Below are 27,686 nucleotides of genomic sequence, written 5' to 3' on the forward strand. Positions count from 1 at the left end.
GATAAATGTGGGTTGCGTCTTGGATGTTGATAGTAAGACACTTAAATAGGTGAGTGATTTGTCTCACATGCAAGCTAGTTCGAAGTGATGTGTCGCACATGCAAGCTAGTCTGAAATGATGTGTCAACCATGCAAGCTAGTCAGAAGTGACATGTCCAGCATGCAAGAGAGAGGATATCCATGTGTCACACATGCAAGCACACACTCCAAATGAATTAGCGTCTCCTTACAATCCTTGCACATGGGCGCCAATCCATTTGGCGACACCATGTCTTTCATGCATGCAGACCTCGAAACCAAGCAATCAGACCTAGGTGTGTCATGCATGTCCCTATGGAGGCGCCAATTTGAATGGCGACACCATGTACAAAATGCACATGGGCGCCAATTCATTTGGCTACCACATGCAAACACAATTTTTCATGCTCCAATTTATTTGCCTATAAATTCATCCACACCATCAACACTTATTCCACACTATCACTCACTACTTCTTCTATAATTTCATCTGCAACAACTTCTTGTAGTTTCATCTGCACCAACCTCTTTCATCCCCGACAAAATGTTTATCCTTACAATGGGCGAATCACACAAAGGAACAGTTGCAAACATAACAACTTATGTAAGCGTTTTATTGTAAAATTATGTCTTGGTCGGTGGATAGTAAATTCATTCTTGCTTTATGCGAAAGATGGCATCCCGAGACACACACATTCTGGTTCCCAACCGGTGAGTGTACCGTGACGTTAGAAGACGTCTACATGCTTTTGGGACTGCCCATTGAAGGTAAGGCTGTAAATGGTAAAACCAACTATGCAAATTCAATTTGCATGGACCTCTTGGAGATTGATTTGTTAGATGATAACTCAAGAGGTCAAGGTATACTCCTTTCACACCTTAAGTTATAGTATAACAGTTTATACTTAGATGAGCATTCTACCGAAGATGCTCGAATAATAAAAACTAGGTGTTGCATTATGCTTTTAATTGGTTCTTTTTTATTTCCCGAAGGTAGTGTTTCTAGTATGCATATTATGTATTTACCTTTACTAAGACATGTAGATATAATAGGAAGTTACAGTTAGGGATCCGCTTGTCTCGCCTATCTCTATAGCTCTTTATGCAAAAAATCACACAAAGACACATCTACCTTTTCTGGATGTGTTGTTTTGCTCCAAGCATGGGGTTGGTCAAGACTATCATCCCTAGCACCCGTCAACAACAACCCTTTCACATTCCCGTATGCACAAAAGTAAGTTGTTTAAATTGCTATATATTTACTTACTTCTTTAACGATTATTATCTCTTACTAATATTTTTACCTTTTTGGTGCAGATGGTCGGCATGTGGTATGAGTTATAACAGATGTCCTAGACACTGTATTACTCAGTATCGCAATCTGTTGGTTCACCTTCGACCGACAGACGTATGGATAATAACCTCATTATTTCGTTATAATTTTTTAACTTCTTCTACCAAGTTTATAATCCAAGTTACTTTCATATTTCAGTTCATTTGACGTCCATACCGAAATTTGGATCATGACCATGAGGTCAACGCTGAAGACGCGGCCGTATGGACTCCATGCACACCGATAATAAGATTTACAACTGTGGAGATGCACAACAGTGATTGTGTGAAGTTTAACTTCGGTATGCCCCAAAACATCTCAGATCCGCCAGCAAGCCTAGGAGAATGACATCTGCGCAAAGTTAACGACCAATGGAACTTCAATCAATGGCAAAGCTTCGCAAGATCTGAGTGTCGCAAACGGAAGCACTGCCATGACCATGTCTTAACTGACGCAGCCATGCCAAATGAAGAAAAACCAAGTCGTACTTATATGGCTTGGTACAGATCGCTTGTTTTTCAGTTCATCGCTGATTATATGTACTTGTACGACCCACGTCAACAAACTTACACACCAGACACCTCAACATCTAACCCCCAACAACATTGTCAGACCGGATACACACAACCCCCTGTCCGTCAAACTTTCCGTTCCACCAACACACAAACATACAACCAAAACATGCCATACACCCAACCCCAATACCATGAGCATACCCCATACCACCACCAACAAATTGATCATCAACCTGAGACCCAACATCGCTTCGCATCCAACACATCACCCTACCAAAGCCGCCTTAGCCAAAACACCCAACGATCATTCAACACCAACTGCCCTTCCTCCTATCATAGCCAAGAAGCCCAAACCTCACAAAACCAAAACCTTCAACAACCTTATCTCCACCAAACACCCCAACAATCTTTCCAACCTTTCCTTGACGCATCATTCACACCCATGTCTCCCTTCAACTGTCCCGGTCGCCCACCAATGAGTCAAACACAACCCAACTACTCTAGCATGGGTCATGAACTCAGCTATGGCGGTACATCCTCGATGCATACTGAAGACTATGCCGACTTGTCTGACTATCTCAACAGGCCATCTCCTGTAGTTGGTAGTGACGCTCTTGGCCCCTCAGATGCTCAAACACCAGTGGTGAATCATCAACGTGGGTTAGGGCCACAGGTTAGGATAGCTAGGGGATGTGGGACCGGAGGTCGGTTAGGTGATCCCGGTCATCACCATTAGGATTTTTTTGTGTAAACGGGAATTTTTATTAATATCAATTGGTCCTATTTCGAAATTATGTATCACGTAGACCGTTTAACAAAAAAAATTCATTTTACACTGAGGTGTCAATCCAATTGGCGCCAATTGGATTGGCTTCACCATGTGCCATAGTCAATCCAATTGGCGCCTCCATTCAATTTTTAAGAGGAGTCGCCAATTGGATTGGCGCCTCCTCCTAAAAGTGAGGTACTTTGGGATTTTTTTTTTAAAACAGGGTTATTTTGAGAATTTTGTTGAAAAACAGGGTTATTTTCGTAAAAAATTCGACAACTTAATATTAAAATAAAAAGTATATAAAATAATTTTTTTTTGAAATTTGAGTGAAAAATTGTTTTGACCGAAATCCTAAATAATGATTCATATATCCAATAATTTTACTTCTAATTTCTAATCATATTCCATAGAAAAAACATATTCTTTCAACTATTTAATACATTGTAGTTAAATGAATTATATTAGTTGTCATACAAATATATAATAGTATCAAATATATAATATTAGTAATTTTTTCCTTGCAGTATTGTAGAAACTATGGTTGAGTGAAATTTCCTAAGTAATTCCGTGAGACGATACCTTTGATCTTGCGATCTCGATGCTTTTGAAATCAATGATGTTAATCTTAAGTTGTTGTTGTTGTGGGTGTAAGCCCTAGAGGCCAATACTTTCGGTACTTGTATCGAATTATTTATTAATAGTAAAAGGCTTTTTCTTTATTATGTTTGTCTAATAAAGTCCCTAGAATAGATGATCCGTTTAATGTTTCAAGTGTGAGTTAATCATGAGATCACATTAAACATAAGGACATTATTCTTAAAGTATCCATAGTCGAGCTTTATTGTGAAGTGGGATAACATTAAAGCATTAAGACTATTATGTATATAGACTGATGATCATATCTCATGGATCATGGATAAGGAGTTATCAAGTCTTAAACATAGGTATGAATATTAAGAGTAATATTTATACTGGATTGACCCGCTATGAGAATACTATATAGAATGTTATGCAAAGTGTCATAAGTTATTCTCATGGTGATAATGGTGTATGCCACCATTCGACCTGAAACCACTATGGATCCTAGATGTAGAGTCGAGTGCCTTATTGCTGATCAAACATTGTCCATAACTGGATGACCATAAAGACAGTTAATGGGTACTCCACGAAGCATGTTAAGGGACATGAGTGACCTAGATGGAATTTGCCCATCCTGCGTAACAGGATAAATGTCTATGGGCCCAATATTAAACTGGACAAGGATGATACAGTCTATGCCTTGTGTTCAATATAAATATGAGGACAAAATGGTAATTATACACATAAGTATTATCACAAAAGGATTTGTCAGATCACATGACATTTTTGTGTCTTGGGTAGCAGTGATGTGTTGCTAGATACCGCTCACTGTTTATTATGTTAAATATGTGATTTAATATAATTGTCAATGCCGCGAAAACCTACAGGGTCACACAGAAAAGGACGGATTGATGAGAGATAGAGTAACTAAGGAATACCGTAATGTACGGTGCACTTAAGTGAATTGTAGAACATCGTAAGGTACGGTGTACTTAAATAGAATACAAAATATGGTAAGGTACCACGCGCTTAAGTGATTTTGGCATATTATAAGATATGGGCCACATACACTTGAGTGGGCTTTTTAGCTTGCAGCCCACACAAGTGGTTCTATAAATAAAACCCTTGTGTAGAAGCATTTGTGCAATTGCAATTTCGTTTCTCTCTCTCACACACTCAAAGCCTTCATTCGTAGTAGCTAGCACTGAGATTGAAGGAATCCGTTCGTGTGGACTGAGTAGAGGCGTTGTCATCGTTCAATGTTCGTGATTGCTCTGTAGATCTGCATCAAAGGTTACAATCGCCACAAGAGGTAATGATTCTATCACTGATCATGCTCATTCGTAAGGATCACTAAAGGAGAAATTTTAAATTTCGCTGCATTTTGGATCGCTCTTCTCCTTCAGTTGCTTATCTCCAATTCGGTGGACTTAAGAGAGGTACTTGCATGGTTAACACTCTAACGCCAAAATCAGTTAAGGTTTAAGATAAATGTAGTGAAAGTGGGTATTAAAGATTATGTACCTGAAAACTCTTTGTTAAGGCATTTATACCTTGGGATTAATGGAGTGGGGAGAGTAAGTGGGCCTTAACTTATTTAGCATTTGGTCGATACATAACAGTTGCCGCCCCAGGGCTCGTCGGACACTCTGAGTGTTTTAGTAGTCGTGATAGGCCTTCAAGAATGATTAAAGCGTAATGTGGAACATAAGCATTTAATGCAGTCCCGTCATTAAAGTGATTCACCATTTTTTCCTTGACGTGTGACTTGTTGTCATACCCTAAATTTTACCCTAAGTGTTTCACCCACATCAGCATACACGATCCATTTTGTCCTGCATCTCATCACTTAGAAGCATTCATCATGATTTAGATGAAAAGTCCGGAGTTCTGACATTTTATCTTGTCTTGATGACATTAATTCAATCATATGTTGATTAAGAAGTCAAAAGATTTGATTTTTCAATCTCAGTGCAGTGTTTATTTCCATTGCATCATGTTTTAGAGGTTCAGAGGATGACACTCAAGAGTATTTTCGTCATCTGAACCTTTGTAGAGTTTTAATTATAAATTGAGAATCATAAACAAAAGGTCCAAGAGCGATTCATTTGCATTTGATTGTCTATTCACAATTTCTATATCAGTAAATCAATGCATTCACACGACGTTTGCATTTTCTACTCATCGTAACATGCATTTCGTTCCGCATAATGCCTGAAATATCAACCAGATTAATTTTTCAAATCTAAAGACAGACCGATCGAATCGTTTCTCAATTGTACGTCGAATTAGCGGACGAAAAATTTCAAAATTGAGCATGCAGACGTCAGTTTTTTTAATCTACCGTTCGCGTAGTTTAATCTGGCGTGTTTGTTTTAATTTTTCGACTATTTTTTCATCGCATTTCAATCAGCTTGAGCCTTTTAATCGATCAATTTTTCTTTCAAAATTTGATCGAAACCTATATGTTTTTCAGAAGTTTATTTTGCACTGATAATTTTGGTGCAGTCCGTTTAATTTTTCGAGCATTTTGTATGATCGGTTTTTGTTCAATTTTTATTTGATTTTTTTTTCTTTTTTTAGCCATTTTAATTAGTAGGATTAATTAGAATTAATTTGTTGTAAATATAATTTTATTTTACCTTATTAATTTTATTCTCATTTTCTTAATCTTTGATTTTATCTTTTTCTTTTTTAATTTTAAAAAATCAAGCTTTCTAAATTAAGAGAATTAAGGAAAATATCTCAATATCTCCGATGCATGAATGACACGTGACACCAGCCACGTCTCTCTCTCTCTCAAATAGGGAACCAATGAGGATTCAGAAAAGATTTTATTACTCTCTCTTACACTTTCACTTAGAAGCAAAACACAGCCATCTGCCCCTTCTTCTTCAAATTATCTCTTTCGCCCTCATATTCATTTTCACTCCATTTCTCAATAACACAAACAATAACAACAAACATCTCCCTCTCTCAATTTTCGTTTTTATAAATGAAAATAAAGAAGTGAATAAATTTTTATTTCACATGAACAACACAATCATCATAACATCACCCATCAACCATCGTCCTTCCGCTTACATCCCTCATTTTTCATCATCGGCACTCCCCCTTCCACCACTACACGACGGACCACTCAAAACCCGTTCCTCACCTTCATCAAACTTCCACGAAGAACCCTTCAAAATTATTGTTATCAATATTACTGTTATTAATCATTGTCATTATTAATTAGTAATAATTTTTATTGTTAATTATTGTTATTACTAATTATTATTATTTTATTTATTATTATTGATTTATTATTGCCATTATATTATTTTTGTTATTATTGATTATTAATAGTTACTATTATTGTTACTATTATTTGTTTTTATTATTTATCATTATTTCTATTATAATTACTATTATTTCTTTACTATTATTTTTATATTTATTTATTGATTAAATTGATTTTTTTTAATTATTAAAGAAAAAATTTGATTTATTTTGTCCCATCTAATTTTCATAGTTTTGTTGACCGGTCTCAGGATCATTCCTACTTGATTCCATTTATGATTTTTTAATCTATATAGTTCAAAATTTTGTTGGTACGGTAAGTTATAGAAGTGAAATTAACTAAATTCTGTTGATGAAATGTGAGTTTGTGAAACAGTTGAAAATTTTGTAATTTGAAAAGTTAGTGGCTGTAATTCTATTAGATTTTAACTGTTAGGAAATCAATTTCTTTGTTAATGATATGATGTTAAATTATTGCACTGCTGCTATGCCTTTTGATGTGTTCTAATGTGAATTGTATATGTTGTTGTTGCCGAATGCTCTTGCTGCTGTGTTAGTTGAGTTTTAATGTTTACCGTTGAACTCTTATCCTATCAGTTTGGTTAGAGCTATGTATTATTTGGTTTGTTGATCTTGGTTTTCCATTTTCTGTTATGAGATGAAATTATGAATGGTTAGTTATTATAGGGTTCAATCCTGTTGCAGGATATGGGAAATGTAAACAGGACGGCTATCACTATGACAAACTTCAAAAAAATGAATTAGTGCTAAGTTGTATTTGGTGTTGAAAACTGTGATGCAATTTGAGTGAAATTGAGGTGAGTTTGGTTAGCACTAAAACTATGGAAAATGTACTATTAATCGAGTTTATGTCAAATTCTAACGAGGTTAAGTGAAATTAAAGTGAATTTTGTTTAAAAAGGTTATGGTGCTTTTGATGTAAGTGTTTGTTGCTGCACATTTGGCATGCTCATGGTAAGCATGATGATTCATTTGCTTTTGAATTTACATTGCACTTCTGACTTGTGTTCTGCAGCATAGGTGCAACATGGCTCATGGCTCAATGGCTTGTGGTTGGTTGGTTGAACAAAATAAAGTGACAACAAGACTTTCCTCATGAAACACCAAGTGTATTAGTCAATCAAGATCAATCATGGAACATGAGGATTAGGATTAGGATATTTAGGAATGTAAAATAATTAAGTTGACTTTGGTTAAGGTTGATCAAAAAGTAAACTGTTGACCAAAGTTAATATTTGGTCAAAGTTCAATATTTGTATTTTTTTTCATTGAATGGACAATAATGGATGGTAAATTGTAATTTGAATGAATTTGAATGTCTTTCAAATTGGTTTTGAAATAGATTAGATTATGATATAAATAGAAATGTAAGTTGAAAATGAACATGAATTGAAAATGGAAATGTATGGTTTGTATTGAAAATTGAATGTTGAATTCGGATGGTATTAGAAACCTTGAATGAATTGGAAATGGTAAATATCATGTGCGTATGGATTTATGTAATGATTCATGACTTAATGGAAACCCAATTTCTATGTAATCAAATTCAAGTTAATCTTTGGTTTTGCTATTTCAAATCATATATGAATGTCCTAATGTGGTAGATACATGTGCTTAAAATAAAATGCAAAAGTTGTACCCTCCAAACTTCCATTCTAAATGTAGCTGACCTTTATTGAAATATTTGGATCAATGTAATAAAGGGAAAAAGTCATTTGGAGAACCATGATTAAAATGATGATAACATGTCCTAAAGCCAATGCTAATGACAATTAACCCTAAATGTCATGGAAAATGAAATGGAGGAAAATGTGGGTTATAAACCAAACTTAAGACAATCAAGAATTGATTTGTCGACTTTGGTCAACTGGTTGACCAAAAAGTCAACAGTTGACTAAAAGTAAAATTAGGCAAAAATGCAATTTGGCACATAATGTAATGTAAATGATCATGTTATTGGATGAAGGTTGCAATTTGAATACTATTGATTGAATGAGCCTTGAGATTATATGCAAACAATGATAGATGTTCCATGAATGCACCAAATGCAATGAATCATGAATAGCAAGGTCTTGAATTAGGGTTTGAATGCACAGATGAATATCATGTGGTGGACTTTGTGAACCAAGGTCCAAAGGACGTGAAATTAGGGTTTCACCCACATGATGAGCAATACCATAATCCTCGAGCAAAACCCTGGTTTTTATTAACCACAAGCCTTGAATCTATGAATGCATGATGCATATGAATGCAAATGAATCTTAAGTCATAGGTCAGATGAAAAGTGAAAAGGGGAGGGCACATTTTGGGATACGACACCTATTATACCAATTATCATAGTAACCGTTGGCTCATGGTCTGGAGCATCATTTCTGCTAAGATCCTACCACTCCTCAAACGCATATGACCCCGGACATTGAAAATATTTCAATGATAAAATAAAGTAGATGATACAATAGTTTGTTGTAAAAGAAGTATTTTTTGCACAAAATGGGTCCCACCGGACGTACCAATTTGTTCGCAGGTGCTTTAGCGAACAATCATGAGATGGAAAGTCTGAGATTAACTCGAAAAATCTCGAGAATATCTTTGTGCAAACATGTTTACAATAAGGTATATGTATGACATGATTATGAATGTCTGGGTGCAAATAATGCAAACATAAACTTAAAGACAATAAAGCTTGAATTAAAGTGAACAACATTAAACATATGCAGCAAATGACAAAAGAAAATGATGTTTCAATTAAGGAAACATAGAAAAGTACAAAGAAAAAGGACGCAAACTCACATATTACTCACAAACTGTTTCACACTTTTTCTTGGATACTCCATTTCTATAGAGAAAGTATATGAAATTTGCAACCTCAATTACAACATATGAGCCTGCTATATATTCTAAACTAAAAATAATTGTTTCCAGCAGTTTACTCCTAAAGAATTGACACGTCTTCAAACGCATGCAATTCATCTTCCAATGTAGTGTCACGTCGTCATCACTTTGAAACTGCTGAAAACCATTATCCAACGGTCTCTAACTGCTCTTAGTGACTAGTAACTTCCTGTTTGTCGAAGGTAGTTATTGATAGTGTTAAGTCCCTTATGTCTTTGATTTTCTCAATTTTCTAAGTCTTTCGAGCTTGTCAAAAGTCTCGTCATCGACATGGTGACGAGTGCTTTCCCCTGTGTGTTCTTGAGACTCCTCCAAACCTTATCTCAAGATCTTCTCTTGATATTCTTCTAAACCACATCTCAAGATATCAGTCAGGAAGGCTTAGTCGACGTAGGCTTACTGTCAACTCTTGCCAATTAATTATAACACTTAGCATTTCACTAATGCATCATTCATTTGACTTTTCTACTAAGTAAAAATCAATTCGATAATATTAGATTTATTGTGGTTTATTTAGATCGGCCTTTGAATACTCTAAATACAATAATTTTGTATTTTATATCAATTTATAAAAAAACAAATTAAAGTAATAACTTTTATGTAAAATATAATATATAATATATTAAAAATTCTATGTGATCTATTAAGACTCTTTCTTTATGTGTTATTGATAAGATGATGAACGGTAGTCTACGTAATCCATCAAATGATAGGGATAAATCTACAAACACTTCGGATCAAGTTAGTATAACAGTAGATGTGAGGGTCTGAGTTTGATTTGCATACTCAATTCCTATACTTTCGACATTTACTTTGTCATTTACAAATCCTTTATAATTTCTCTTGTTCATATCACCCTTTTTATTAGTTTTCAAACTCTAATTTGACGCTTATTATTGAGCATTCGTTACTACCACAATTCATTTCAAAAACAATTAGCACATGTCCTAGAATCAATCTGATCGATCCTGCAAGTAACCAAATTTAGAAATTTGGAAGATCGGCGGTTGTTTATCGATTTTCAAGGTAAACACCCATATGATGAGAAATACCATAATCCTCAAGCAAAACCCTGGTTTTTATTAACCACAAGCCTTGAATCTATGAATGCATGATGCATATGAATGCAGATGAATCTTAAGTCATAGGTCAGATGAAAAGTGAAAAAGGGAGGACAAATTTTGGGATATGACACCTATTGTACCAACTATCGTAGTAACCGTTGGCTCATGGTCTGGAGCATCATTTCTGCTAAGATCCTACCACTCCTCAAACGCATATGACCCCAGACATTGAAAATATTTCAATGATAAAATAAAGTAGATAATTGATCAGAAAAATAGCAAGTGTACTATTTTGCCTGTAATAGTAATAAAGGGGAAATTCCCCGAATGTCGATCTCAAGGACTGCAAGTTAATATTGATTTCAGTTCATCGTTCAATTAAACAAAAATTATAATTGGGGTTTTTAAATTCAAAATTATAAAAATAAAGGAAAAGGAAAATAATAATAAAAATTAAGGTTTGCACGGTATGAGGAACAATGCCAGGGAAGGTGTATGATTTATTCTTGTAACAACTCTGAGTCATTACTGCATCAATAAATATCAGTTACTACTAGTTCTCAAGGGTATTTTTTCCCAAGTCCTTGGTGAGAAAACCGTTAATCAATCTACCCTAATTTCTATGCCCATAGGCAATTATGATGAAGTTAAGCATTATTATATCAAGAATGCTCTGATTCATACAGGGTATCCCTAGTCCTAGGTGATGTCTACTGCAGAGTAACCTTATGAAAACCTTACCAATGACGGTCCAACCTAATGGATAAGCACAAAACAATCTCGATTGGTCCGAAAGAGAAATCATTAAACACATCAAAAGGTTACCGTAAGAATAATATTATAAATGCAATCGTAAACTCATAGTCATTAGAATTCTAAATCAGGGACACCCCCTAGCATTGGGGGGTTTAGCTACTCATATTGTTCAAAACAAATTCAAGATAAAAAATACACATTACAAGTAATTGGATGACGTGGATCTTCAATCGCTTCCGCTCATGAAAACCTTCCCCTCTCCGAATTCCTTGATCTCTGTAATCCTTACTTGTTTGACAATATCGTGTTCGCCTCGTTCCAATATGATCTTTTCTCTTGCAGAAACTCTCCTAATATAGTGAAAATCCCTTGGCATAAGGTGGAAATCTCCAAAACATCCCTACAGCTTAAACCCGGTGAAAAAGCCGGAAAACTAGAAAATTAGCGTTTTGGGCTGATACTGGCAGTGTCAGGCTGACATGGGAAGTGTCAGGCTGACGCGGGCGACCGTGTCAGGCTGACACGGGCAGTGTCAGGCTGACGCGGGCGACCGTGTCAGGCTGACATGGGGGGCCGTGTTAGCTCTCTGCCTTGTGGTTTCCTTGCTGACACACCCCAGGTGACCTGAAACGGGTCGCGTCAGGCTGACACGGGTTGTGTCAGCTGACACGGGCGGCCGTGTCAAGCCACTATCCTAGACATTACTTATTCTTTTTTTTTGCTTTCCTCCTGACATGGCCCGTGTCAGGCCTCCTGAACTGTGAAATCTTCTATTTTCGACCGCCAAAACTTTTCACTTTCTTGCATCGAGTCCGTTGGATCTTCTACGTGGACTTGGAGGGCATAAACACGACAACCAAAACGCAAAATCACGAAAACACAAAATAAAACTAACAATTAATAAAATTTCTTAAATAACTTACGACAATGAGAATTAACTTTAAAAGTACCATAATGCGTACACAGTGTCTCAAAATCCTTGGTTTCTTGTCAGATAAATAACGAAAACATAGTGAAAAGGGTGACCGATCAATAATACAATAGTTTGTTGAAAAAGAAGTATTTTTTTGCACAAAATTGGTCCCACCAGACATACCAATTTGTTCGCATGTGCTTTAGCGAACAATCACGAGTTTGAAAGTCTGAGATTAACTCGAAAAATCTCGAGAATATCTTTGTGCGAACATGTTTACAATAAGGTATATGTATGACATGACTATGAATGTCTGGGTGCAAACAGTGCAAACGTAAACTTTAAAGACAATAAAGCTTGAATTAAATTAAAAGAAGTTTAAAGTGAACAACATTAAACAAATGCAGCAAATGACAAAAGAAAATGATGTTTCAATTAAGGAAACATAGAAAAGTACAAATAAAAAGGACGCAAACTCATATATTACTCACAAACTGTTTCACACTTTGACTTGGATACTCTATTTCTATAGAGAAAGTATATGAAATTTGCGACCTCAATTACAACATATGAGCCTGCTATATATTCTAAACCAAAAAGAATTATTTCTGGCAGTTTACTCCTAAAGAATTGACACGTCTTCGAACGCATGAAATTCATCTTCCAACGTAGTGTCACGTCGTCAGCACTTTGAAACTGCTGAAAACCATTATCCAACGGTCTCTAACTGCTCTTAGTGACTAGTAATTTCCTGTTTGTCGAAGGTAGTTATTGATAGTGTTAAGTCATTTATGTCTTTGGTTTTCTCAATTTTCTAAGTCTTTGGAGTTTGTCAAAAGTCTCGTCATCGACATGGTGACGAGTGCTTTCCCAGGTGTGTTCTTGAGACTCCTCCAAACCTTATCTCAAGATCTTCTCTTGATATTCTTCTAAACCACATCTCAAGATACCAGTCAAGAAACCTTAGTCGACGTAGGCTTGATGTCAACTCTTGCCAATCAATTATAACACTTAGCATTTCACTAATGCATCATTCATTTAGCATTCATTTGACTTTTCTACTAAATAAAAATCAATTCGATAATATTAGATTTATTGCGATTGATTTAGATCGGCCTTAGAATATTCTAAATACAATAATTTTGTATTTTATATCAATTTATAAAAAACAAATTAAAGTAATAACTTTTATGTAAAATATAATATATAATATATTAAAAATTCTATGTGATCTTTTAAGACTCTTTCTTTATGTGTTGTTGATAAGATGATGAACGGTAGTCTACGTAATCCATCAAATGATAGGGGTAAATCTAGAAACACTTCGGCAATCAAGTTAATATCACAGTAGATGTGAGGGTCTGAGTTTGATTTGCAGACTCAATTTTATAATGAAGTTCAAGGTTTAGAGGCCATAAAGCCTTTTTGGTATGGACATTTGTCATGAGAGACAAATATCATAAGATCCCGTAGATAGTCATCTAACGGTCTTCCTTGATCGGTTAGTTATGATCAAATGTACTACTAGGGCGTGTCCATTTCAATGTTCTTCGATATTGATGTATAATTTTGAAACACCTACTTTATAGGAAAGATGTCGGCGGATATGATTAACCATCATATCTGACAGTTATCGGGTGCTTGAGTGGCCTAAATCCGGTACGATGCTAGGGTGTGGTCACCTTATGATTAGGGATGTGCAAAAAAACCGATTATCCATAACCAAATTGGTATCCAAATTGATCCACTTTAAAAAAACCAAACCAAATGCTAAAATAAAATTTGATTTTGTTATTGGTTATCCAAATATAAACCGTTACCCATTATAAAAATTTGGTTTTGTTATTGGTTATCCAAATTTTACTATATGTTAAATTTTTATTTTTGTATGTTTTCATGTTTTATCACATTATAAATCGATTTTATATTTTAAATTTTATAAAAAATTTATTTTAAAAATAAAAATCAGATTTTTTTTTCTTTTCACTAAAAATATTATATTTGGATTTTCTTTTCGAAAAAATTATATTTGATATTTTTTTTAAATAAAATTATTATTTTTTTTAAATTAAAAAGATATTTTTTATCAAAAATATTTTGTATTTTTTTAAACAAAAATAGATTTTTTTTAATTTTTTTTTTAGAATATAATTTTATTATTTTCAATTTTTTTTTATATAATTTTTTCTTTTTTCTGAATATTTGTTATTTTTTTATGTTTTTTAAATTTTAAAAAAAAATATTTTTAAAACCTCATAAAATTTGTTTATGAACAATTATGAGAGATTTTAGAAATTTGAACAATTTTTTTGATGAGTTATTTATTTTATGAACAATTATGATTTATAGAGATATGATTCATAATTATTTTATTTTATGACCGTTTTTATGTAACACATTATACTTTGGGATTGTTTTTAATCGAGATATTATTTGTGGTGATTATAAAAGTCAAACTTAAAATAACTTTTTAAAATAAATATTTTTTTTATATAAAATAGTTTTATAATTAGTGAAAATAAAAAAGTTAGTTAAAAGAAAATAAAATTAGTGAAAATAAAACTATTTTTTTTTATAAAATTGATTTTTTTAAGAAAATAAAAAATTGGTTTTAAAAAAATTGATTTAAAACTGTTTTTTTTAAACTATTTTTTTTTTGAAAAATCGGTTTAAAACCGAACCGATCCACTTATAAACTGATTTCTAAAAAATAAATTGGTTTTATGAAAATGGTTTTAAGAACCAAACCGAACCATATATATGATTCAATTTGGTTTGGTTCATGATCCATGCACACCCCTACTTATGATCATTCTTTAGGTACAATCACACTAAGTGATCTCAGAATTCAATTGTCAAGATCCTCCAATTCTGGGTACGTATGTGAACATCGAGATTGTTAAATGGATTAAGCTTTGTCCAAGACCTGACAGTAGAACTCAAAGTATAGTCGATGGAGCCGAGTTTTGTTTTGTTTCAATGTTCTTCTTGTTAATTTATCTCTTTGTGATTGCATCTATGATCTCTTAGAGAGGTCTGTGATGTATTTTTAGTAAAGAAATCTTATCATCTAGCCAAGGTCGATTGCTTGGCAATGATAAAAAAAGTGTATTGGTGTTATCAATGAAAAATGTATTTCTCCTATAAGGTGCGACATTCAGTTTCTAAGACATTCATGACCTTCTAATCTTATCGAATTGCTTTATTATTATCAGTCACCAAAATAAACATGTATAAATTTATTTTTGAATCTAATGACATTTTATTTTAAAACCAATCTAAACCATATAGTAGTGAACATCTCTATCTATAACATTACATGCTAAAAAGAAAAAGAAAAAGAATTCATTATTTGTGTTTTCATGTAATCTTTTGAATGACATGTTTTTTTTTCATGACATATTTACACGTGGATTGAATCATATTTGTGTATATATCATCTTATACATTCTTCCATTCTAAAAACAATGGACTATAATTGTCATGTTTAACGGCATCATAAACTCTACTCCCCACAATACCATTTGGTCAAATGTTTTTCCTTCTCTCTCTTATCATATTTGAAACTCATCTCCTTTTTGGTCGCAATTCTTTACGGTAACACCAAAAAACATCGTCAACATCTTCCATGTTTGTTCCAATACTGACCTCTGACCTAACCTAGCCATGTTGTTTTTCAGTTTGTTAGGCCCTGTCGGTTACATGTCATTTAGGTTTTTTGTGGGTTTAGTTCCAACATCTTCATCATTATTAATTCCTTCAAACTTTGTTCCTGTTTCTCTAGTTTTGGTTCCCCTTTAGTTTCTTTCATTTTCCTTGTTCAATACTCAAGGGGAATAAAACTCATTCTTTTCTTTTTATATTAACATTCTAATACATTCTGAATTTCTAAACTTTTTTTTTGTGAGAAAGATTTTGATAGATTAAAAATTTGGGTCTAGGATTTTACTTTAAATAAATATACATATAAAAGGTAGAGAAATGAGTTGCTTTTCATGTTTCTCAAACCAAGAAAAGAAAGTACCAAGGAGGCCTAATAACAACAATAAAAACAATGAAAAGAGGATGCAATATCCTCCTACTCAAATATCTCCTAAGAAAGCACCTCAACCTCAACCTCATCAACAAGGTAAAATTATATATATATATATCAAATTATGATTATGTTTGTATGTGAAAGATTTTAGTTATGATTCTATATTGCCATTTCGTCGGTCTCACTGTGAATCCAAACACGCGCTAAAAGAGTTATGTGATGGGGAAATTCTCTATTGAGGAGGATGGTTGATGTATGGTTTTATTTTGTGCAGATAATCATTATCGCAGGGCAAGGTCAAGCCCACAAGGAGAACCTAAAATAAATAAAGAGGCTAAGAAAGAAAATGGTAGTGGTAACCACATTTCTGCACAATCATTCACATTCAGAGAATTGGCTTCTATCACAAGGAACTTTAGACAAGAAAATCTAATAGGTGAAGGTGGTTTTGGAAGAGTTTATAGAGGAAGACTTGAAAAAACAAACCAGGTAAGACAATGATATCGTAATGTTGTGGCCTGTGTCTGTGTCTGTATCTGATATCTGGTATTTGTGTCTGTGGCTGTATCTGTGTGTCCGTATATTATGTGAGTATTTTAATGATTTTGGTATGATTTAACTATGTAGGAAGTAGCTGTGAAGCAACTTGACAGGAATGGATTGCAAGGGAATAGAGAATTTCTTGTTGAAGTTTTGATGCTAAGCCTCTTACACCATCGTAATCTAGTGAATCTAATTGGATATTGTGCTGATGGAGAGCAAAGACTATTGGTATATGAGTACATGCCATTAGGATCTCTTGAAGATCATCTACTAGGTAAAGTTATCATTCGAATGGAAATTATCGATATTGATTTCGATATGTATGTAGCGTTAATTAGTATTGGTATTATTGCAGATCTTCCTCCAAAACAAAAGCCATTAGAATGGTTGAAAAGAATGAAAGTAGCACTAGATGCTGCAAAAGGTTTAGAATATTTGCATGATAGAGCGAATCCACCAGTGATATACCGCGACTTGAAATCCTCCAACATTTTACTGGACAATGATTTTAATGCAAAACTCTCTGATTTTGGATTGGCTAAACTTGGACCTACAGGTGACAAGTCGCATGTTTCTTCAAGAGTAATGGGAACTTACGGATACTGTGCACCTGAGTATCAAAGAACTGGTCAACTCACTGTTAAATCAGATATTTACAGTTTTGGTGTTGTTTTGCTTGAATTGATTACTGGTAGGAGAACTATTGATAACACAAGACCTTTAAAGGAGCAAAATCTTGTTTATTGGGTTAGTTTCCTTAATCATTATCTTTTAATCTATATAGTTAGTCGTGGCATGATGCTGTCTGAATCAGAGTAATCTCAAGTTTAAGGAGACCCTTAGTAAATTCATCTTAGTTTAACCATGACACAATAGATATAGGCTCTATTTAACTACGATTTAATAGTGACAAACATTTTATGAGGTCCTATTAACTCATCTGATGCGGCCGTTTCACGGTTACGATACGGTTTTTAATCTTGATTCACCTTCACACCGTAATTGCGACGTGATGCAGTTACAGACACTACCGCACCACCACATTCATTGTTCGCAATTTGAAACCATGCTCATTATGTTTTATCTCCTCAAACTATGAAACTTGGATTTACTCGTACTTTTTTAATATATATATATATATATATATATATATATATATATATGATGTGGTCGGATGAGGCCATTGCAGTGTTATGATTCGGTTTTTAGTAATCACACTGCAATTGCAAGGTGGTACAATTACAAGACACTACCGCATCCATAATATTGTGGTCGCATCAAGTGATGCAAGTGATGTCTGAAATTTGAAATCATGCTCGTTATGTGTTATGATGCGGTTTTTAGCCTTGACTTACAATCATACCGCAATTGTAATATGATGCAGTTACAGGCACTACCGCATCCATAATATTATGGTCGCATCAACTGATGCAAGTGATGTTGTCCGCAATTTGAAATCATGCTCGTTATATTTTATCTTCTCAAACTATGAAACTTGCACTTACTCGTGATATTTTTAAAATCGAACAGGCGTATCCGGTACTCAGGGAACCACCTAGGTATACAGAATTGGCAGATCCAAAACTTGAAGGAAGCTTTCCAATGAGATCATTACATCAAGCAGTGGCAATAGCAGCAATGTGCCTAAACGAAGAACCATCAGTGAGACCATTGATAAGTGATGTTGTAACAGCTCTTAGTTTCCTTAATCCAATGAATCAAGATCAACCAGTTTTGTCACCGGTTGATATGCCATCACCAACACAAGAAAATAGCGCAGTGTTGAGTCTTCTTGACGATGACAGTGCCGTCGAACGACAAAAAGCCCTTGATGAAGCCATTGAATGGGGTTCAAATACTAGGAATAAACCAAGGCATGACACTGCTTTATCTATGTAAATCCGTTACAGCAACAATATATACATGTTGATGATAACCATAATTCTGTTTCAAACAATGTAGCTCTACATTTGTGACATTTTTAAAGTTTAATTATCAATTATGATCAAAGCACAAATCGAGCAAAAAGAGAAGGAAGTTTCGACGCTCCAAAAATTGTATCAAATAGGAGGAAAAGAACATCTCATGTCAAACAATGATGAAATTGTATCAAATAGAAGGAAAAAAAACATCTCATGTCAAGACTTGCATCTTATACAACAATGATGATTTTAGAGATAAGTTTCTCTTCAAAGATATGGCTCAGGCTACGTTCATAGGTCTCTCACGTGAGAGACGTTTCGTTTTTTTTCTCAAATGAATATCAACCATTGGATATGATGTGAATATGGTGTGCTTGCACTGCGCTGTCTGTAATTTTGAAACACTTCAATCAAATAGCTTGGCAACGAAAACATTGCCAGCAAAAGTAACGTTTTAATAATATTAGTGTTTTAAAAACAAATTAAAAGAAAATATTAACGTTTTAAAAATAAATTAGATTAAATTAAAAAGAAACATTTTTATTCAACACAATTAATAAAATATTATTTTTAAAATTTCATCTTTTTACGATAACATTTTTTAATAGATATTTTAAAAATAATGTTGCCCACCAATTATAAAAAATATATTATAATAAATTAATAGAAAATATTATATTCAGAAAAAAATAATGTTTTAAAAATATTAGTATTTTAAAAATAAATTAAAAGAAAATATTAGTGTTATAAAAATAAAATAATTTAAATTAAAAAGGAACATGTTTTATTCAATTCAAAAAAATATAGTTTTAAAAATTAAATCTTTTTATTATAACATGAGATGGTGAACTTAGATAAGTATGGTAAGATGAGGATGGTAGCATGCTAAGAGGACATTATGTGATTGTTCTAAGATGATATGAGGATATCCTATGACTATTCTAAGATGACAGGATGATACGAAGACATCTTGTGACTGTTCTAAGATGACAGGATGATATGAGGACATCATATGTCTGTTCTAAGATGATATGAGGACATCCTGTGACTACTTAAAGATGACATATTGATATGAGGACATCTTATGACTGTTACAAGATGACAGATTGTTATGAGGACATCTTGTGACTGTTCTAAGATGACAGATTGATATGAGGACATCCCGTGACTATTCTAATATGACAGATTGATATTAAGACATAATGTGACTGTTCTAAGATGACATATTGATAAGAGGACATCATGTGACTATTACAAGATGATATGGGGATATCATGTGACTATTCTAAGATGATATGAGGACATCTTGCGACTATTACAAGATGACATGATGATATGAGAACATCCTATGACTGTTCCAAGATGATATGTGGACATCATTTGACTATTCTAAGATGACAAAATGATATTAGGACAACTTATGATTGTTCCAAGATGACAAGATGATATTAGGACTTCCTGTAATTGTTCCAAGATGGTATGAGGATATCCTGTGATTATTCTAAGATGACATAATGATATTAGGACATCATGTGACTATTCTAAGATGGCAGGATGATATTAGGACATCATGTGACTATTCTAAGATGGCAGGATGATATTAGGACATCGTGTGACTATTCTAAGATGAAAGGATGATATGAAGACATTCTGTGACTGTTCTAAGATGACATGATGATATGAGGATATTTTGTGACTATTCTAAGATGATATGAGGACATCTTGTGACTATTCTAAAATGACATATTGATATGAGGACATCCTGTCACTATTACAATATGATAGATTGATATGAGGACGTCATGCGACTATTCTAAGATGGTAGATAAATATGAGCACATCTTGTGACTAGTCTAAGATGACATATTGATATGAGGACATCCTATAAATATTATAAGATGATATGGGGACTTCTTATGACTATTCTAATATAACAATATGATATTATGACATCTTGTGACTGTTCCAAGATGACAGGTTGATATGAGGACATCCTGTGACTATTCTAAGATGACAGGAAGATATTAGGACATCTTGTGACTGTTACAAGGTGACAGGATGACATTAGGACATCCTATGACTGTTCCAAGATGACAAGATGATATTAGGACATCGCGTGATTATTCTAAGATGACAGGATGGTATGAGGACATCCTGTGACAATTCAAAGATGATATGAGGACATCCTGTGACTATTCAAAGATGACAGGATGGTATGAGGACACCCTATGACTGTTCTAAGATGACAAGATGGTATGAGGACACCCTGTAACAGTTCAAAGATGATATGAGGACATCTTGTGACTATTCAAAGATGATAGAATGGTATGGGGACATCATGTGTCTGTTCCAAGGTGAAATGGTGACATCTTATGACTATTCAATGATGACAGGATGGTATGGGGACATCCTGTGACAATTCAAAGATGATATGAGGATATCCTGTGACTATTCAAAGATGACAGGATGGTATGAGGACACCCTGTGACTGTTCTAAGATGACAAGATGGTGTGAGGACACCCTATAACAGTTCAAAGATGATATGAGGACATCTTGTGACTATTCAAAGATGATAGGATCGTATGCGGAAATCATGTGTCTGTTCCAAGGTGAAATGATGACATCTTGTGACTATTGAAAGATGACATGATGGTATGAGGACATCCTATGACAGTTCAAAGATGATATGAGGATATCCTGTGACTATTCAAAGATGATAGAATGATATGAAGACATCTTGTGACTGTTCTAAGATTACAGGATGGTTAAGGATATCCTATGACAGTCCAAAGATGATATGAGGACATCTTGTGACTATTCAGAGATGACAGGATGGTATGAGGACATCATGTGACTGTTCTAAGATGGTAGGATGGTATCAGGACATCCTGTAAAAATGTAAAGATGAAATGAGGATATCCTGTCACTATTCAAAGATGACAGGGTTTTATGAGGACATCATGTGACAGTTCAAAGATGATATGAGGATATCATGTGACTACTTAAAGATGACATTATGGTATGCCGATAGCATGTGACTATTCTAAGATGTCAGGATGGTATGAGGATATTATGTGACTATATAGAATGATATTAAGACATCTTGTGATTGTTTCAAGATGATAAGATGATATTAGGACGTCTTGTGACTGTTCCAAGATGACAAAATGATATTAGGACATCTTGTGACTGTTCTACGATGACATGATGGTATGATGACATCCTGTGATAATTCAAAAATGATATGAGGATATCCTATGGCTATTCAAAGATTACAGGATGGTATGAGGATATCCTAGGATTGTTCTAAAATGATAGGAAGGTATGGGGACATCATGTCACAGTTCAAAGATGATATGCAGACATCATGTGACTATTCAAAGATGGCAGGATGATTTGAGGACATCATGTGACAGTTCAAAGATGATATGAGGGCATCCTGTCACTGTTCTAAGATGACATGATCGTATAAGGACATCTTGTGACTATTCTAAGATGACAAGATTGTGATTGTAAGGAACTATACGGAGGAGGCTATCCATCTGCTCCAAGAGTAGCACAACATCTTCTGTTGTGACCAGCTGCACCACATATACCACATGTTTGTGTCCGCCTACGTTTCCCCAATGTACCAACAGTACTTGGTCCATAACCCTTGCTTTTTGAACAGGAAGGGTTAAGTATATTTTCCAACTCCTCTATAACATGTATGTTTTCTGGAACATCTTCATTGTCGTACTTGGATTTAAGCCTATTAAGTTCAGTAGTCAGATATTCTATATATTTTTTGTAATCATCAACATCCATATATGATAAGTCAACAACCTCCTTGCTAAGATTCACCAAATTAACATGTCTAACAACCAAATGTGAATCCCAATAGTGTGAACCATCTTGATAAATTCCATTAACCGACTCCTTTGCAAATAATGACCAACGATTCAACACAAGAGTTTTAGGAAATTCAACAATATCAATATAAACCATCACATCAACAATATGCCCAAATGGAATCCCAATAGATTCCATTCTAAGACATCGACATGTGAAATCATTATTCGATGGACAGTGGGAAACTTGCCATCCATGCCTTTCATCTCGATATTTTGAGACTGCATAAATTGTAAAAGATGTCATATCTTGAGTATCTAATACAAATATTAAGGATACGTTTTTCATAACAGACCATACCATCTCGAATATTTATTTGTCCATTGCTTTGAAGCTAACCTCTCAAGCGCCCTAAGACTGGTCTACAACACCGCATGCCCATATTGGGATTGAAAATCAACTTGAACCTCTCTAAAGTAAAAATATGCCACACAACTATGGAGTTGTTTAGCAAAATCGGCCATATTCATCTTCGGGGTAGAAACTGAACAATATGGCTATGAAATGCTTCACACCGTAATGTTGTTCTTATTCCTGCAAAGAAATTTCCCTGAATATGAGTTGACGCCCACATCTTCCTTTTCTGTTACAATTCATTTATCCAACTGCTCTCTTCTAAATCAAACATATCTACCATTTCATCACCAAGCATGCATTTTTTGAAAGTATGGATGAAATTGGGATTGCCAATGTTGGATATTGCATTTCGTAGAATATGCCATGCACATAACCTAAGGTAACTGTTGGGAAAGACTTTCTTGATTGCATTTCTCATAGCAACATCACCTTCTGTTGTTAAGATATTGGTGTTTTACCTTTCATTGCAACCAGAAACTGCTCCAGCAACCCTACATATGTCCCTTCAACCTCATTTGAAACTATAGCGGTAGCAAATATAATCGTCTGGTTATGGTGATTAACAACAGTAAAAACAACAAAGGGGCACCTGTACTTATTTTTATTATATGTAGCATCAAAAGAAAGCACATCACCAAACAATTCATAATTCTTTTGACTTTCACCATCGCTCCAAAATAGGTTTTGCATCGTTTTATCCGCACCCACCATGTGTGTAACAAACATCAATGGATCTTTAACACAAAGATATATAAGATACCTAACATCACCTTTAGCATCAGAAGACATCTCTTTTCTTTGTCTTAAAATTTGATTATGTACGTCCTTCTTCAAAAATCCTACCTTATCATACCCCCCGACAACATTTGCAAATGCACCAATCATTTGAGTTACTTTGATTCCAGCATTCCCAAAATTCTTAATTTGTATCTTATCTGACTGACTAAGCTTCCTATTAGTTGCCAACAACATGCAGTGCTTCTCCTTTAACATTTCATGATTGTGCTCAAAGGAATAAACTGTGACATACCAACGATGTGAAATTATATCAATATGCACCCAAAATTTTGCTCCACATCCACACCGGGTTTCGTGTTTCGGACCATGCTTGTGTTGCTTTACTCTATCTTGCCTAAATTCTTAAAGGTTACAAACAAATGTTTGTTGAATACCATCTTCATTCTTATTTTTAATAACTTGACATTTACGGACCGCAAAACGTTCATCTTAGCAAACCAACAGTAACATTTGTAAGCAATTTCTAGACTTTCAAATTTCAGCTTCGAAACATCATCATTTTGCAAGTTAAACATATCCATCTTTGCAATGTCGTCAACATCGTCAACAACAAGTGATTCGTCTAGAATTTGATATGAAAATATCGATTTAGACAAACTGTTTGAACTCCATTTCAAACCTTCCCCCATCACTTCCATCGTTGTTTGCATCTATATTCCAATATTCATGTCCACCAACATCACCAGAATCGGTCTCATCATCGTATTCACCTCCATCAAATTAACCATCTTCACCCGCGTCTTCATCATGGTATTCACCTCCGTCAAATTCACCATCTTCATCCACTTCTTTATCACCGTATTCAACTTCTTCAAACTCGGAATCTTCATCAACAATTGTGTTATCATATTCAAAAATATTCAAGCATCCATCACTAATAAATAACTAAATTAAGAAATCAAGAAATCAAGAAAGTAGGATGGTTCCTAAAAAAATATAAATAACTAAATCAAGAAATCAACAACAAAATGGATTACAAACACAAAGTAGGATGGTTCAAAAATTTCACTTACATAGTTAGCTTGCATCACTTCATGCCCATCAACATCACCACCATCCAACTTCGATTCAATATCCCTGTGATTCACAAAAAGAGCTTCAGATCCAGAAGAAATCAGAAAGGAAGAAATCATAAGGGAAGATTGTTCCGAAAATTGAAGAAACGAAAATGGAATAAATGATGAAGAAATTCCTCTTCTCAAGTTGCAGACGGAGACATGGAACATGGAAACTAGAAATGAGGACAGTTGTCAGATAACAACTGAACTACAAGTATCCATATAGGATAGAAATTATATTGTATGTGATAGTGCATGGGATGATAGTGCACCATACCAATCCAACGGTTCCTATTGATTCAGAAAAAAAAAAAAAAAAAGATCTCTCACGTGAGAGACCTATGCTCCCCGCGCACAAAAGACAACACCCAAAGATATAATCACAATAGTATCTTTTACTTATTGATAGTTTTTGTTAAAGTAAAGTCACTCAAATTGGGAAAAAAAGAAAGTTTAGTTTGTGTGACGGTAGAAGTCCGAACAAGTTAATAGGTAAAACTGACGTATTTGATAGAAAATTTTAGAAATATCTCTAAGTAGAACTCATGTTGAAATTGACTACTAAAAGTCGATTTGTCAAGAAAAAAAATGTTTTGAAATAAAACGAAAGTTAGATTGAAAAGCATGAAAGTTAAAAGTTTTAAAGTGAAAGACCAAAACATAAATCACAAAGAATTGTAAATGAATTTAAATATAAAGTGCCACAAAAGTAAAGGAATTGAACCAACAATATTTCCATGTACTCATATGCCAAAAGTCTATGCATACCTTCAACACAATATCCCCACATTTCAATCATGTTCTTGTGGTTAAGCCTTCCAATGATGCTTACTTCAGCAAGAAACTCTCATTCTCCTTGTTTAGCTTCATTCAATCTTTTTATTTCTGCCTGTCTTTGATCTGGTAATGAACCTCTGAATACAACCCCCTCCTCCACCTCTTTCAGTCTCATTGTTGAAATTATTTGTTGCTACCTTCAGCTCGGAGTAACTATCTCTTGTGAATCCCAATAATGCATGATGATCATAGCTATGTTGATTTGCACTAGACTTTTTCTTGGTTTTAAAAGCTATGTTGGTCATCGTTAGACATTTTCTCGGTCTTAGTTACAAAAACATAAACCACCAAAAAGAAAACAGATTCACATACACATATGAAGAACATTGTTTTCATTAAAGAACATAATTATTACTATGGCTTCTTGAAGAAACAAGTTTAGTGTACCTAGTGAGAGGTTGATTTGGAAGGAGAGTATTTATTGGAAAATCGTAGCTTTGCCACAAGATGTTAGTTCCTTGAAGCTCACGTAAATGAACATTAATAGAATTTAACCATTTAAATAAAAAATATATTAAAAAAATGAACATTAATTGTATTGATAAATAAGGGAAAATATTTTGTAAAATTTATTATGAGCCATATTCTAAGATTAGAACAAAGGCTTTAAATTGTTTGAGATTATACCAGAAAACATAATGTCTTATAGTTTGACAATGATTTCAAAAATTGGGAAGTTTATTGTGGTGAACTCCTACATATAACACATAACATTCTCTCTCAAGATATATTTGTGTAATATTTTTTATGAATACACGTCAATAAGTATTCTAACAAAATGAAAAAAAAAACTTTTTTAGTTGCATCATCAATTAAGATTGATATTCCAATGCTCTTTTCCTAAGTCCCTTTGGAATTGGCTCATGAGAAAGGCGGGTGTTCACTCAAATCCAAACTCTTTGGAAGACTAGTTTCACATTTGCAACTCCACTTTATCCAACCAGTTCGTTCTTGTGTTAAAAGATGCTTTCATTTTTACTATCAACCAAATTTGGGTTGCTAGGAATAAATTCAAGCATGACAAGATGAGCCATAACAAAATAAAATACATCAATCTGATTCAGAATCAAACTATGTTATCCGGTAACAATGTTATAAATCTTTCTTCCATATCAATTGCGGACTTTGCCTTGATTTGGCTTTTGATGTTCAAATTCATCTTCCTCGTGCTCCTAACATCACAAAAGTTCTTTGGTCCTAATACGAGATGGGTTAAAGGTAATTGTGATGGAGCATTTTGTCCTAATACTAATGTTAGTGACTGCAACGGTATTTTTAGAAACAACAACGGGGATTTCTTGCTTGCTTTTGCTGAAAATTTACAAACAGGTTCTTCGATAAATGTAAAAAAAAAATATTGTCCTAACATCGATTGACATCGCTAAGTCTCGTGGTTGGCGAAAGTTTTGGATTGAAACAGATTGTTTAATGGTTGTTAAAGTTTACTCCAACCATAGTCTGATTCCTCGTAGTCTTAGGAATATATGGCTGGAGAGTACTAACCCACCTATCATCTCCAATCTTATCCTCACGCATATATTTAAGGAAGAGAATTCATGCACTGACTTTTTTGTAAATATTGGTCTTAGTGCAAATTCCAAGATTACTTTTTGACTCTATCCCTATTGGGATTATAGGGGATTTTGTAAAGAATAGGTTAGATATACATATCTTTAAGTTTTCTAATTTTTGATGGGGTGGTCTTTGTTCCCCTTTTGTAGTCTTTTGTTTGAACACCTTTTTCGTTTAATATTATCAACCTTCATTAAAAAAAAACTCTTTGATGGTAGGTTTCTTCTCACATTTTTTCAAAATCAATCTCTAATGTAGGTTATTTTTGCACTCCTCCATTCTTTTGATGGGGAGAAGATTAAATCACCTTTTAAACATGGCAGAGGCGGAGTTGAAATAGAATCATCAAAGGAGTTGTTGGGAGTTTGAGCTAATGATTTCGATGAAATTTTTGGATGAGTACATGTTGAAAGTATGAAGTAGCTGCATAAGGGCTTTGAAGTCTTTTTCAAACTTATAACAACCTCACCATTTTTAGTAACTAGTTTTAAAAGTTAGTTGTTAAATTTCTATTTTAGGAAACTGG

At 34.0% G+C, this 27,686-nt stretch overlaps 1 protein-coding gene across 1 annotated transcript; it reads left to right on the forward strand.

The window, feature by feature from the left end:
• The first annotated feature begins 15,882 nt into the window (after positions 1–15,882).
• On the forward strand, positions 15,883–18,929 carry LOC127127708 (probable serine/threonine-protein kinase PBL25). The gene is made up of 5 exons (XM_051056962.1): positions 15,883–16,274; positions 16,456–16,670; positions 16,809–16,998; positions 17,080–17,471; positions 18,255–18,929. Exons 1-5 carry the CDS (start codon positions 16,127–16,129, stop codon positions 18,621–18,623), a joined length of 1,314 nt encoding a protein of 437 aa, XP_050912919.1. The 5' UTR covers positions 15,883–16,126; the 3' UTR covers positions 18,624–18,929.
• Positions 18,930–27,686: the final 8,757 nt, after the last annotated feature.

The sequence above is a fragment of the Lathyrus oleraceus genome, chromosome 3 (assembly GCF_024323335.1).
Source record: "Lathyrus oleraceus cultivar Zhongwan6 chromosome 3, CAAS_Psat_ZW6_1.0, whole genome shotgun sequence".
Lineage (NCBI taxonomy): Eukaryota > Viridiplantae > Streptophyta > Magnoliopsida > Fabales > Fabaceae > Lathyrus > Lathyrus oleraceus.

What these genes read in the sequence shown, in the direction of transcription:
- LOC127127708 (XM_051056962.1), top strand. Translation starts at nt 16,127, where the DNA reads ATGAGTTGCTTTTCATGTTTCTCAAACCAAGAAAAGAAAGTACCAAGG. An exon ending in TCTTGAAGATCATCTACTAG is followed by an intron (nt 16,999 to 17,079) that starts GTAAAGTTATCA and finishes GTATTATTGCAG; the next exon opens with ATCTTCCTCCAAAACAAAAG. An exon ending in AGCAAAATCTTGTTTATTGG is followed by an intron (nt 17,472 to 18,254) that starts GTTAGTTTCCTT and finishes AAAATCGAACAG; the next exon opens with GCGTATCCGGTACTCAGGGA.